Source organism: Eumetopias jubatus, unplaced genomic scaffold (assembly GCF_037043125.1).
Source record: "Eumetopias jubatus isolate StellerSeaLion01/CBP00866 unplaced genomic scaffold, mEumJub1_p1.0 scaffold_15, whole genome shotgun sequence".
In the NCBI taxonomy this organism is placed as follows: Eukaryota; Metazoa; Chordata; class Mammalia; order Carnivora; family Otariidae; genus Eumetopias; species Eumetopias jubatus.
Window position 1 is genome coordinate 17,796,974 of NW_028274821.1, and position 14,626 is coordinate 17,811,599.

At 43.1% G+C, this 14,626-nt stretch overlaps 1 protein-coding gene across 4 annotated transcripts in view; it reads left to right on the forward strand.

Moving 5' to 3' along the window:
* Positions 1 to 14,626, forward strand: part of PCSK5 (proprotein convertase subtilisin/kexin type 5) — a 455,891-nt gene that overhangs the window by 112,710 nt on the left and 328,555 nt on the right. For all 4 annotated transcript variants that reach the window (XM_088019243.1, XM_028094318.2, XM_028094319.2 and 1 more), the window contains exon 4: positions 11,767 to 11,910. In XM_088019243.1, the coding sequence (XP_087875369.1) occupies positions 11,767 to 11,910 (144 nt within the window). The remainder of the gene's footprint in view (positions 1 to 11,766; positions 11,911 to 14,626) is intronic.

The window sequence follows — 14,626 nt, forward strand, 5'->3', positions numbered from 1 at the left end:
TTCTGGGTTTGGCCTACTTCCCTTAGACTGATAACTTCATCTGTTAGTTAGCTTTTGCTGCCTAAAAACCACTCTCAAAACTTTGTGGTTTAAAAACACAGCTATTTATTAGATTTATGATTCTCCCTGTCCTCCGTTGGGGCTGAGCCCAGCTGAGCCACTCTCTGGTTTCATGTGGGGTCACTCATGCCTCCGTGAACCATTCTGGGTCTGCCGGGGACTGGAGAGTCTGGCATGGCTTTAACTGGGCAGCTTTGATCTCTTCAGTGTGGTCACTCATCTTGTAACAGGTCCCCTTCGCTTTTCGCATGCCACCGGGAAGGATGACAAGAGAAAGAGTGTGCGAGGTGTGGGACTGGAGCGCTGTCACTTCTGTTACCTTCTTAGGGGCCAAAGCAAGTCACCAAGCCAGCCGGAAATTGAAGGGGGGAAGCAATAACCTCATAGCTTGATGGGAGGAATTCCAAGTGCCCTGGGTGTGGGGAGTGGTGGAGAATTGTGTCCATTTTAGCTTCAGACACCTCTGGTAATGACCCCAAATCTTACTCAGACCGTCAAATTTACACAGTATATGCTGCCCTTAGGCATTGTTTAACTTTGGGGCAATAAATGGCACCAGACAGTGTGTTCACTGCCAGATTGTGGAGTGATTTGAGGCGTGAAGATGTTAGCGTTTTATAGACATGAAAAAGATTTGAGATGGGAAATAACATGATGCGAATATTGTAGGAAGAATTCACTTGTGGATCTGAGCAGAAAGAAACTTGAGATCCACATATCCAATTGTTACGGGTTACTCCTATGTGGATGTCACTGTAATTTCCATATCTCTAGAACTGAAGTCAATATTTTCATTCCCTAACCAAATTTCTTCCCGTCTTGCTTTTTCTCAATAAGTGATCCTACCATTTGCTATGTAGTCTGAGCCACACATCTGACGGTTCTTGATTCTTCTCTCTCTCACCACATTCACTCATTGTTACTTAACAACAAATATTTAGGATGCCTATGATAGATCACATCCTGTAGTTTCTCCTGTTCCTGCTAATCTAGACCACTGTCCTCTCGCCTTCATACCGCTGTCTCCCAATTAATTGGTCTTCATGCTTTCCTTCATGTTCTGTAGGACCCTCTGTGACTTCTTAAAACTAAATGTTCATTTAATTGGCATCCAGTGACTGACTTTCTACTATGTGGTAGACTCTGTGGATACAAAAATCAATAAGGCAAAATGACTGCCTTCATGGACCTTTATCATCTGGTGTGGGAGACATGTGATAAGGAGACGAGTTGATATATGATACAGTGGTTAGGAGTGCTATGAAGAAAATGAAGTCAGAGTCAAGGGTAGAGAGTGGCACAGAATGCTATTTCAGATAGATGGATTAGGGACAGCCTCTCTCGGGAGGTAATAGTTGAACATCAGAGAGGGAGCCGTGTGGATATCTGAGGAAGTGTCGGAGAAGAGCAAGTAGCAAAGCCTTGGGATAGGTGTGGGGTTGGCATGGAAAAGGGTGGTTAGTGGAATAGAATCAGTAAGAGATCAGGGGGATGGTTTCACGTTAGGCCATGGAATGGACTTGGTATATTATTGAAACTGTGAGGGAAAGTCATTGGAACTTGAGAATGATTGAGGATGTTTATTGAGAATACATCTGACTTAGTTTACAGTGATCACTTTACTGCTGTATAGAAAACAGACTGTAGAGGAATAAGAGGGAATAGTAGATTGAGTCACTGTGTAGCCTTGAAGATGGTGGGAAGAGGTGAGGTTTCAGATTTCTTTTGAAGGATCTGCTGACAGGTGTTTATAGAGAAGGAGAGGAGCCACAGATGCTATGAACTTGCGTGGGGGATGTGGAAAACCCTGGGTCTGAACGGCTTTGTAAGAGCCAGAAGGGAGAAATCAAGTGTTTTTCTTGGGAGTTCAGTTTGAGGTAAGTTTTTTTTGTTTTGTTTTTTTAAGATTGTATTTATGAGAAAGAGAGAGAGAGAGAGAAAGCATGGGGAGGAGCAGAGGGAGAGAGACAAGCAGATTCTGTGCTGAGTGCAGAGCCCGACCCGGGGCTCAATCACAGGACCCCGAGATAATGACCTGAGCCGAAACCAAAAGTCAGGTGCTCCACTGACTGAGCCACCCAGGCGCCCCCAGTTTGAGATGCGTTTTAGACATCCAAACCGTGTTAATCCCTATCTTAAAACCCTTCAGTGATTTTACATTGAATTGTGATACAACTCAAACAAAACAAACAAACATGGCTCATAAGAACATTTACGGTCTGGCCCCAGCGTACCTCTGCATTCTTATCTCATTCCATTTTTTCTCATCCGTGTCCCCTCTCCCGTCTTTATACTCCAGCGGTGCCAAATTTCTTTAAGTTCCTTTACCACTCAAATCTCTCTTTGATTATTCTTTACCCTTCCCCCAAATGAGCACATCCTCTCCATCCCTTGCTTGCCCTCTGGCTCAGTGAGCTCCTATTTGGGAGCTCAGTTGAAATGCCATTTCCTCTAGGAAGTGCGCTCAGCCTTTCTTCTCTTGCCCCTGACTAGGTTCCACGTTCCCACCATACCCTGCCAACCCTGATTATAATGCTAAACAGGTGTTTTTGTGAAATTGCTTGTCGGTCACACAGACAAGACTTGAAGGACTTGAGGGCAGGGACAGTGTCCAAGCCCGTAGTAGAGTGACCAGAATAGAGTAAGAGCTTGATAAAAATATTTTTTAAATGACGGGGGCATAGATTGGAAGCATTAGACGGGTTAGAAAGGTAAAAAGTCATGGATTGGGGCCAACAGCCAAGGCTCTGTGAAAATTCGAGGCAATGTGGCCTAACTATAGGAAGAAAAGAGAAAGGAGCAGAGGGTTCAGATCCAGGCTTCCAAAACCTGACTGTTTTTAGATCTGATGTATTAGAGAATGGTGTGAATCCTGGCAGTGCAGTGGGCTATACACGTCAAGTGAAACTTGGTCTTAGTGTCTCGGAAATGTCTAAGTGAGTTTTAGGGATTCAGGTTACCCTTTAGCTATGACACCAGCTGATAGAGCTGAAACCAGTTCTCCGAACACTGAGATAGGACATGTAGACATTCCGGAAAGGAGAAAACATTTGTTTGTTGGCTTCTTGGGTAAATATTTTTAGGCCTGAAAGTTTCTAATTCAAGACGTGTCAGGGGCCGAAAGATGTGACGAGGATCCCACAATTTACACATGAGAGAAATGTCCACTCAAATAAAGGCACGGACTATCCAGTTATCCTTTGGCTGTTCTGCCTCAATTCTTCTTTTTTTTTTTTTTTTCCCCAAGACCATATTTTTTTAGAGTGGTTTTAGCTTCACAGTAAACTTGAGAGGAAGGTATAGAGATTTCCCATATGCCTCTTGCCCCAACACGCGCATAGCTGCCCACATTCTCGCCATCTCCCGCGAGAGTGGTACATTTCTTACAGTTGATGAACTTACACTGATGCATAATCATCCCAAGTCCATGGTTTGCATTAGGGGGTCTCCCTCAGTATTGTTCATTCTGTAGTTTGGGACCAACGTGTGATGACATGGATCCACCATGAAATAACAAAGAGTATTTTCCCCGCTCTAAAACTTCTCTGTGCTCCACTTATCCGTCCTCTCATCCCTAATCCCTGGCAACCACTGATCTTTCTACTGCCTTCATGGTTTTGCCTTTTCCACAGTGTCCTGTAATTGGAATCAAATGGTGTATAGCCTTTTCCGATCGGCTTCTTTCATTTAGTAATTTAAGTTTCCTCCATGGCTTTTCATGGCTTGAGAGCTCATTTCTTTCTAGCACTGAGTAATGTTCCATTGTCTGGATGTGTCACAGTTTGTGCCGTAACCTACCGAAAGCCATCTTGGTGGCTTCTAAGTTTTGGCATTTGCGAATAAAGGTGCTATAAATAAGCATTCATATGAAGGTGTGTGTGTGTGTGTGGACATAACTTTTCAACTTATGGTAAATGCCAAAGAGTGTAACTGTTGTATGTCAAGAGCCTGTTTAATTTTGTAAGATACTGTCAAACTGTCTTCCAAAGTGGCTGCATTTCGCATCCCTACCAGCAGCGAATGAGAGTTCCTATTGCTCCATATCCTCACCAGCATTTGGTAGCGTCAGTGTTCTGGATTTTGGCCATTCTCATAGGCGTGTGGTGGTATCTCATTTTTATTTGCATTTTTCTGCTGACCAATGACATGGAACATCTTTCTGTATGCTTATTTGCCCTCTGTATCTCTTCTTTGGCGAGGTGTCTGTTAAGGTCTTTGGCCATTTTTTTAATGAGGTTGTTTTGTTTCTTTATTGTTGAGTTTAAGAGTTCTTCGTGTATTTTGGACGAGTCCTTTATTAGATGTGTCTTTTGCAAATATTTTCTTCTAGTCTGTGCCTTGTCTTCTCAGTGTCTTGATATGATCTTTCACAGAGCAGAAGTTTTTAATTTTAATGAAGTTCAGCTTTTCAATTATTTCTTTCACGGGTTGTGCCTTTGGTGTCATATCTAGAAAGGCATCATCATACCCAAGGTCATCTAGCTTTTCTCCTATGTTATCTTCCAGGAATTTTAGTTTTGCATTTTATATTTAGGTCTCAGATCCAATTTAGGTGAATTTTTGTGAAGGATGTAAGGTCTGCATTTAGATGGACTTTATTCATGTGCATGTCCTGTTGTTCCAGCACCGTTACTGTCTTCAGTCCATTGTAGTGCCTTTGCGCCTTTGTGAAAGATCGGTTGACTATACTGCCTCAGTTTCTTGATCCTCAGTTACGAGTGGAATTTTAGGAACTGGATTTCTTCTCATTTTCCTCTATCTTGGCATGTTTTGTTCCCCATAGCCTTTCTTCTTCTAACGTCCACGGTTTTCTGATGTTTCTTTGGTGTTATGTGGGACATCCTTGAGATTATGTAACTGAGAAATGATCCTCTGTCAAAATTATGTTATAGGAGATGTGAACCATGGTTCTGGAAGGGTTGGAATACTGGTATAAATGTGTGGAGTAAAAACATGTGTGATGATTCATAGGAGGCCATCTGACCAATGTAACAGAGTAGTTGGACACTGTTCTCTACTCCCATACCTCATCCCTCGTCTCTAGACCCACAGCCACAAATGTAAAATATTCAGGTAATCACAGCTATCCTTACAAAGGATCAATTGCCCCTTCAAGTTTGTCTGACCTGCCTTTCCAGACAATGAAGAAAACCATTATTTTATTATTTTGTAGTAATCTCTCTCTCTCTCTCCCTCCCTCCCCCTCCCTCTCCCCCCTTCTCCCTCCCTCCCTCCCTCCTCTCTCTCTCTTTCTCTCAGTGTTCTTTTGTAAACTATTGGGTACCCTTATGCCTCCTCTGACTGTGCTCTCATCAACAACAGGACTGTAATAACACAGCCATTTCTTATGTACTTAATCTTCTTTAATCTTTATGACAATTCTCTGCATTCAAACTACAGATCAGTTTTTAAGAATTTAGGGAATTTAACAAAGTCAATGTAACTGGAAAGTAGCAAAGATGGAATTTAACCTTTCTGGTTCTCCCAGCTGTAATAGTTACTGTGCTGAATTTGGTGTTATTGAAACATGCTGGGCTTCCTTGGAATTTCTGGAAAACCTACAGATTGAATAATCGTCCTTGAATAATTGGGTGTTGGCTCTCTTTTAACCAGGGACATCTTTTTTTTTTCATGTGTGTGATAACAAAGGATTTCAAGTCCATCAGAATGACTCATAAATAGAGTAGTAAATGTGTTAGGACTTCCCTGGATTAATTGAGATTTTCAAAAATCTGTGAAGTCATCTTTGGTTTTGGAGTCATAGAATCTCTCTTTCATGTATCCCATGAAGAGCCATCAGTTTATGGCCTCACAAAAGCCCAAAGTCCAATAGCTCTAGGTAGCCTTGAGAAAGAAAGGTTAAAGAAAGACCTTCTCCAAACAGAGTCAAGAAGAATTAAAATGATTGAAACTGTGAAGGGGACAACTAAGCCTAGGTACTTACCAGTAGTTCCCAAGTACTGAGAAGCAAATGTCAGACCCATTGGAAGGGACAGCTTCATCTTAAATGGAGCAAGGCTAACTAACAGTGGAGTGAGCCATTTCCTGTGGTGTTTTGGATCTGCCTTCGGAGAGCTCATGAGAACTTACTATTACACATTCAGGAATTTTGTGGAGTGTGATAGTTTAAAACTCACCATGATGTGTGTATTTACACCATGGAAATTAGCAAACACTACAAATAAGGGTTTTTTTTAAAAAGTTCATTTATTTATTTTTTTATATATATTTTTAAGTAATTTCTATACCCAATGTGGGGCTCGAACTCACGACCCCAAGATCAAGGTCATATGCTCTTCTGATGAGGCAGCCAGGTGACCCAAAGGAATTTTCTTTTTTTTATGAATTGAGGGGTGCCTGGGTGGCTCAGTCAGTTGAGCCTCAGATTCTTGATTTTGGCTCGGGTCATGATCTCAGGGCCATGAGATGGAGCCCCATTTTGGGCTCTGTACTCAGTGTGGAGTCTGCTTTGGATTCTCTTTCTCTCTCTGTCCCTCCTCTCTCTCTCTCTTTCTCTCTCTTCCCCTCTGAATGAATAATTGAATGAATGAATGAATGAATAAAATCTTTAAAAGAATTTATTTACCGGCTCATCTTTGGCTATTTAGCAAAGAAGTGAACTCTCCATTATTTTAACTATAAAAAATAGAAACTTTGCAATTTCCTAAAAGATGTGTTGGAATAAGTGGAATTGGGAAAAATTAGGTCGCTAAAGTCTTACTCAACTGTCTTCTACCTTATCCCTTGAATGCACTGATCACAGTGCTAAGGCAAGTGAGATTTGTGACTTGAATTTCTTTATTGGGGCTATATTGTCCAACATCTACTCCTTACCTACTCCTGACTTTGCACATGTTATGGCTTCCTCTAAGCCCCTTCTGTTTTAACTTTTAACAGAAGAGTTTCCATAACCCTGTGGTCTGGTGTCAGACTGCTTCCTTTAGAATCCTACTTTTAATATTGACTAGCTGTGTGAACTCTGGAAGGTTACTGAAGCTGATTAAGCCCCACTTTTTTTTTTTTATCTGTTAAAAGCAGATGATAAAAGTACTTCCTTCAAACAGTTGTTCTGAGTCTTAAGTGAAGCTAGACCACGTAAAGTGATTAGTCCAAGGCTTGGCCATGGTAAGGATCTTGTAGGTGTCAGTTCTGTTTCCCTTAAGCGGGAGTATCGATTCTGGTTTGTTGTTGTTGTTGGTTTTTTTTGTTTTCTTTTTGTTTTTCAATTTCTTACATCTTTTGGACTCCAGATTCTACAAAGAATTTCAAGTATATATACACTTTACTAAGTTGACTAGATATCTTTTTGAATTTGTCCATAAAACAGAATTTTGGGGTATTCTGCATTCTTATTAACAGTGTATACTCAGAGATGCAGTCTTAGGAGTCACTGTATTGATGATAACAATAGATGTTTTCAATGTTAGTGGGCTGTTGACAGCATATAAATTGGCAGTCCATTGAAGACCTTCAGAACTTGGAGATGCTTAAAAAGAATGACATTGAGAGTCACCCCCCACCTGTCCACCAAGAAAAGGATCATGAGAATATAACAAAGGTGTTTATTTTTAGTATCAACTGTTCTTTCATTGAGCAAACACTGATGTGTTTATGAAGACACAAGAAAAGCAGACGCACCCAGAGTGGTTTGTTTATTTTTTTAAATTTTTATTATTATGTTCAATTAGCCAACATATAGTACATTATGAAGGGTTTTTTTGTAATTTTATTTTATTTTATTTTTATTATGTTCAGTTAGCCAACATATAGTACATCATTAGTTTTTGATGTAGAGTTCAATGATTTATTAGTTGCGTATAACATCTAGTGCTCTACACAACACGTGCCCTCCTTAATATCCATCACCCAGTTACCCCATCCCCGTACCCCCCCTCCCTTCTGTAACCCTCAGTTTGTTTCCTGGAGTCCAGAGTCTCTCATGGTTTGTCTCCCTCTCTGATTTCTTCCCATTCAGTTTTCCCTCCATTCCCCTCTGGTCCTCTGTGCTACTCCTTAAGCAGAATAGCTCATAACCTGGGTATGGAAAAGGCCATTTCCAAGGTCCACAGAGCAAACTCTCAAAATGCATTCCTAAAAAGAATAAAAGCTTTTATGGATAAGGCATGGGAGACATAGCTGGCAACCATTGTTTTCTGCAGGTATTTTCCATTTTGTGTCATTTCTAAATATTTAGTCCCCTGTGCATAGACCATCATTGAAAATACAGTACATTATTCAGAAACGAAGGTACGTACATTTACTATAAGTATTTATGTTGCTCATACTGTGCACATATGTGGTTTGCATCATCTTCAGATATGCTGGAAGGGTCTGACTGGCCTCTTTTGTGAATACCAGTCTATGGACTACATATGTGGTAACACATTTCCGGAAACTAATCTTGAGTTCCAGCTCCGGCCGAGATCTTCTCCACATTGATTGACTATGTCTGAGGAAATCAGGGCTAAGCTATGTTCTTTTTGCCTTTGGGTGATGCTGTAACATAGATTCCTGGTCAAGTAAATAGAACCCAGTCTAAAGACCATTTCAAGGAGGCAGTTAAGGAAGTGATTAATTCATTCTCCTCTTTGGTCATTGTTGACTGGCATCAGTATATTCTATAGTCTTTGCTCTCTGGATATGTTGGGTGTATGAAACAAACGCATCAGAAACATGTTTGGAAGGCTAGACCACTTGAAATGTGTGTTAAGAAAATCTAAAGATCACATTCAGAATTTAGGATTCTGATTTAAGGGTCCTCTGGCCTTATTACTCATTTGCAGAAAACACCTCAGGCCCTGATTTCATTTTCTTTTGACATGTTGGCTACTTGCTATATTAGATTATCCAAATGAAAGTATCAATTGGATATTTCCCCTCCTTCCCCTCCCATGTTGGCAGATGAAAAGAAAAAAAGATGGTACAAAAATATTTAATCTGTTAAAGTCAGATTCAACAGAAGCAGAAGTGGAAGAAAGAAACATAATTGCTCCACTTTTAACACACATGTTTTCCATAGACAGCTGGTTTTCTTCAATTTTCATAATTACAATTTCAGGAAGCGTCCCTCCACTTCAGGATGGTTATCCCATTTGCGGGTTACCCATTTCCTGCGCATTTCCTTCCTCCAGCCCACCTCTTGGCCACATTAACATTACTTCATGTCACAAACGATACCACAGGTGGCCAGAACAGGTTCTGAGAAAGGGCAAATGACATGGAAACCTATCAAGTTTGCTTTGTGTTACATTAAAGTGTTTGGTGAGGAGAGGCCCACACTCTTGGCCAGAAGGAGACTTCTGGGAAACGTAGGCCTTTCGGAAATCTACACTATTTCTTTCATGAACATCTCCATTAGCCAAGCATTAGCTGGCTAGGTATCTCTGACGAGGTTGGAGCAGTGAGCATGATAGCAGTTGTGACCTTGGAAACGAGGTTGAGGATATGCCCTCATGCATGTGATCAGTCAGCCCAATATTTACTGGTCTTAGGTTAGACTTGGTTTAATGCATAGTCTTCCAGGGGCTTACAATCGATAAGACAAAATTCACACACAAGATTCAACAGTCAAGAGCAGTTCAGCAGAATTTATTAAGTAGGGGTTGGACTGTATAGGACAGAATGTGTGTGTGTGTCTGTATCCTTGAGTTCAGGGATAGGGGAGAGACCGATGAGTCAGCTGAAGGCCATGAGAAGCCTTTGTGAGGAGAGGTGTAGGGGCTGAGCTGTGCCTGGAAAACTTAAGGAGAGGTGGAGAAAGCGGAATTTGGGTCAGTGTCATAGTAGAGAGAGAGAAAGAGTGTGTGTGTGTGTGTGTGTGTGTGTGTGTGTGTGTGTGTGTGTGTGTGTGTGTATGCAGGGCCTCAAATGCCAGAAAGAAGTCAAGGAGGTGAGAAAAAGATACAGATGTTCAGAAAATATATAAGCCCCCATCCTCTATGAAATTGCTATTACCTCTGGTGAAAAATGGGTACACCCTTTGTTAGAATGAATCCTTGAAACTATCAGGTGTGTTGATAACATTCAATGGAAGGCAGTCTCATTTGGAGAATAAATTTACAAATTCCTGTCCGGGACTGTTGGAGGTATCTGTCTCTTGTTAGCATCGGATTTTGATGGATGAAGTTTGGAAAGAGATGAGCTTCCATTCATTTAGGTTGTAGTTAGAATAAAAGCCCAGTCATGCCTACAAAGCCCTGGATGGGCTGACCGCTCTTCCCCTTCTAACTGGCTGTCTTCCAGGCCATTCTTTCCCTCATTCCCTGAGCTTCAGCCATACACCACCTTCTTTCTCTGTCTTCAGTGTGCTAAGCTGTTGCCCACCGTACATTACCCTGGCATTTACTGTGTCGTCTACCGAGAAGACGCTTATCTTTAGGCTCTTGGGCAGAGCAGCTCTTTCTCACCGGTCCTGCATCAGCTCTGATTTCACTTCCGGAGACCAAAGGCTCCACCTCGCACCCCACCTAGAGTGGTGTGCTCTGGTCCCTTGGCGTTCACCATCCTATCACCCTCTTTCATTCCTTAAAAACCCAAGGAGGGCTCTGCATGGTATTGGTGGTTTATTATCTGTGTCTTCCCTTCAGAGTGGTCATGAGGACGGGAACCTTATCTGCCTGCTTACCGTCATACCCTCGCGTGTAGTAGGTGCTCAGTAAAGTATATGTTAGATGAGTTGGTGGCAGTGGGGTCTCCATTACGCTCAGGGCCTACAAAGCTCGCATTCTCTCCCCCTCCTGAAGAGCTGAACTGTTAGAAATGCAGGAAGAAAATGGAGAATGGTATGATCTGGGGTGGCCCATGCTACGATGGCATTATGTTATAGCACGTCTTTTTTCCTTTGTTCCTCTACGAAGTCTTAAGAACTTGGGAAACAACACTGCTCAGAGGGGTGTTTCAAAGAGATGGACTTGGAGGGGGCCATTGTGTGAGTTGGATGGTTGCTAGTATGTCAGGAAGAGCTGATGGTTTCGTGCATTTCTTGCTATGTTTCTATGTTGTAGCCATTGTGGAATGAAATGACTATGAGCCTAACAGGCTAAGATCTGATGTTTCTCCAGCCTGCTCTCTGAATCCTTCACACACATTTCCTGTCGCTTCCTCGTTCCCTTCTCCAAGTACCACTGGCTGAGTATGCCTGCCCCCTACCTATCATGATACGATAGCCGTGGTTAATTCAGCAAAAGAAATTTGATGAAACTGTTACTTTTTCCTCCTTCGTGGGTTTCTGACAGGAGCACCCCTCTGGCTGACACTGTCCGAAAGCTGCCTGAGTTCTCAGTTTTGGCTAGCTTGGCTTCCAGGGGCCTGGTTAAGAGATTATCCAGTGTGTGTTCTTCAGCTGCCTAGTTTGGGTTTATAAATGAAATGTTACAATGCTTTCTTCTGTGTCATCAGTACGTGCTAACAATAAAATGATACATCCCTTATTGTGCTGCTGGGATGGAATTTATTTGACTCTATTTTTTTCAAAGGATCTGTGGCATTACCACAGGGCAGAGCAGGCAGAAGATTTCTGTTCGCTCGCCTTCCGCACATCTACCCTTCCTGCCTTCTCTTGTTATTGTGCTAGAGACCCGGGCTTCTGCTCTGCAGGCCACCACCACATGTCCGTTAGCGTAATCATTATCCACACAAGGAGGTGATTTTCCCATCTTCTGATTATTAGTCATCTGCACTGTCTAATTCTCCCTCCTCCTTCCTTAGCACTGCAGTGACAACACACATCCCTGCCAATCAGACATGAACATCGAAGGAGCCTGGAAGAGAGGCTACACGGGAAAGAACATCGTGGTGACCATCCTGGATGATGGCATTGAGAGAACCCACCCGGATCTGATGCAGAACTACGTGAGTGTGTGCTGTGGTCGGAACCCCCTCCCTCCTGGGAAATAACGGGACGCGTGTGAGGACTGTCAAGAAGTGGGGATACTACTAAAAAGGGCAGCTAGCAAATACAGTAGGCTCTGCGTATTCGCTTCCATTTTACAAAAAGTTGCGCCCTCTTGAGTACAGGGAGGTGAGCTACTGCTTTCAACTTTCAAGTGCCTTTGATGTTCTGATGACAAAAAGTAAGTGATAAGGCAGCAGAAACCCCACCCCCACCACCATCTGCTCCTGATAATGACCACTCTTCTCAACGACTCATCCACAAAGCCACGCCACACACTCTGTTTCTTTTGTGGAGAAAAGCGTACTTAGAACTTTGCTCAAGTTTTTCTACTGGTCTCTTTCTCTTTTTTTTTACTCCCTTTTTCAAAGGACAATAGTGATCAGCCTCCTACTAGTCCTAGGAAGCAGTCAGTTCCCTCTCTTAAGAAGGAACTGTGATTCCAGGACTCCAGGAGGATGTCGGATGTAGGATGAGCCCAAGACCACAGAGTCCACGGAACATTGGGGTCAGTTTCTGCCCCTTGGGCCTCTGGGTTCCATCTACCACTGTGATATCTACTGCCTAGAAATGTGTCAGTGATCTCTCTAAACTCTACCCTCCAAGCTCATTCCTTCCATTGGCTTCTCCTTTCTCAGGTCACTTGAGAGGGCCATATTATCTCTCAATATGCCATTCTCTGTCGGCTCCAAATTTGTGTCTCCTGACACCTTAGTGTTCTCTCTAAAATATTTCTTCTCTTATAAAGAGCCTGCAACGACCCCCCTATTATCTGTAAATACAACTCTGATTCCCATAAGGGCTCAGCAGAAAATCCCGTGGACCCCACTCACACCCATGTCTTCTGACTTCCCCTCAGACCTCTTTTCTGGTGATGACTGTTTCCACCCAGGAACACTGATATCACCACAGGCCGCTTAAACGACAGTCGCTTTTCCCCCCGCACCCTCCTCTCTTCCTTCCCGATTCCTTTTAATTCCAAAATTTTGGCCGTGTCGAGGGGTCCCTAAATTATATTTCATGTTGGTATTGAAAAAATTTCTCTTAAAATCAGTGATTCTCTAGCCACTTACAGTTTCCTCTCCTACCCCTGAAAATACAAACAGCTCTAAATCATGGTGAAGTCTGCTTTACTTCCCTTACAGGACTCTTACTGACCCCAAAGGAGGAAAGTCATGGGCCGGGGCGGGAAGCTTCGCCCCGTGTTTACAGAGGGGACCCACAGAGAATCCTGAGCTGTATACCTGGGAAGACCCCGTCTCCGCAGATTTTTGTCTTCTATATTCCAGTTCATGGTCATTAAAGGAGGCACTTCAGCAAGCCCAGCCCACCACCCTGTGCCCTGAGCTGCCAGAGGATGATGCGGCAGGCCCTGCCCTGCAGGTCCCTCTGCCCATCAGCACAAAGGACTCGCCATCCCAGCATGCTTGCTGCCTCAGTGGACACAGAGCGGCCCTGGGGGACATTGTTCTGGGCTCACTCAGAGTGGACCTGACCTTTTCCTTAAGGCCAAGTTTCAGAGACCAGGGATATGATGCCTTCTTGAAATCTGATATCTCTCTCTCTCTCTCTCTCTCTCTCTCTCTCTCTCTCTCTCTCTCTATCTTCGTCTACCTCATCATGGGAAGGCTTGGTTTCTGGGCACCACGGGTACCCCCTCCGTGTCTCCTCTGCCCCCCCTTCCCTACTGCTCCAGCTTCTCATGAAACCATTTTTAGAGAGTGATCACCATATTCTCTCCAATGTTCCTTTCTTATTTGCTCAGTCTCGCTTAATTCATGATACTGAATCTCAATTTTCCTGAAGAGACTCCATTTTATCTTTACAAATAAAATACCTCCAAGCCCCTTCCTTGGTGCCCCAGAAACTCCCACTGGCTCACAGTGACCCATATTTCTGACCCACACAAACCCCCAGTGTCACCTCACACTTGAATCTTTCCTTACAGTCTTCCCCCCGTCACCCGTTTTGTGTCAAACATTCAGCCAAGAAACTTCACAAATTAATTTTTTACGATGACATATTGAAACAATTTCCACCAAATTAGATGACTTTTCCCGAAGGTTAAAGAGAGAGAGAGAGAGAAAGAACTGCACATTCATTTCGTTCTCATTTGAACAAAACGTTTGAGCGGCCGCTCTCACCCTGCCTCCAAGCACACTCAGGCTTTCACAGCATAGAATTTGAGAGCTAAGAAGAATTTTCTATTGGTCTCCTCCTTCAAGAGGGGAGAAGCTGGAGCCTGAAGGCTATAGTGATTGAGCCCAGGTCGTATAAAGAACAGAAGTGTGGGGACCTGCCTCCTAGCAGAGAAGTCTTTCTGGTCAAATACCACAGTGTGGTATTTATGGGGTGTTCCTGCCCCCCACCAGCTAGGAATATATTTGATGAAACACAGACGGCTTTAACCTAATTATGATTGCATTCTTTGCCTCTTTCATTTTTTCCCCCTTGAAGGAGAATTCTCTAGAACATATCTGTGTGATGAGCAGTACCGATGCTTCTCAGTTGTCCTGATGTTGGAGCTGGTGAAGTGTAGGGAAGAGCACATTGGATGGGGTCACGGGGCACATGGCCTGGGTTCCAATCTTGGTTCCACAGGCTGGTTTGCTTCATGCCTTTGACCAAGGTTCTTATCCTGTCTTGGGCCTCTGTTTCCTTATAAGTAAAATTCGT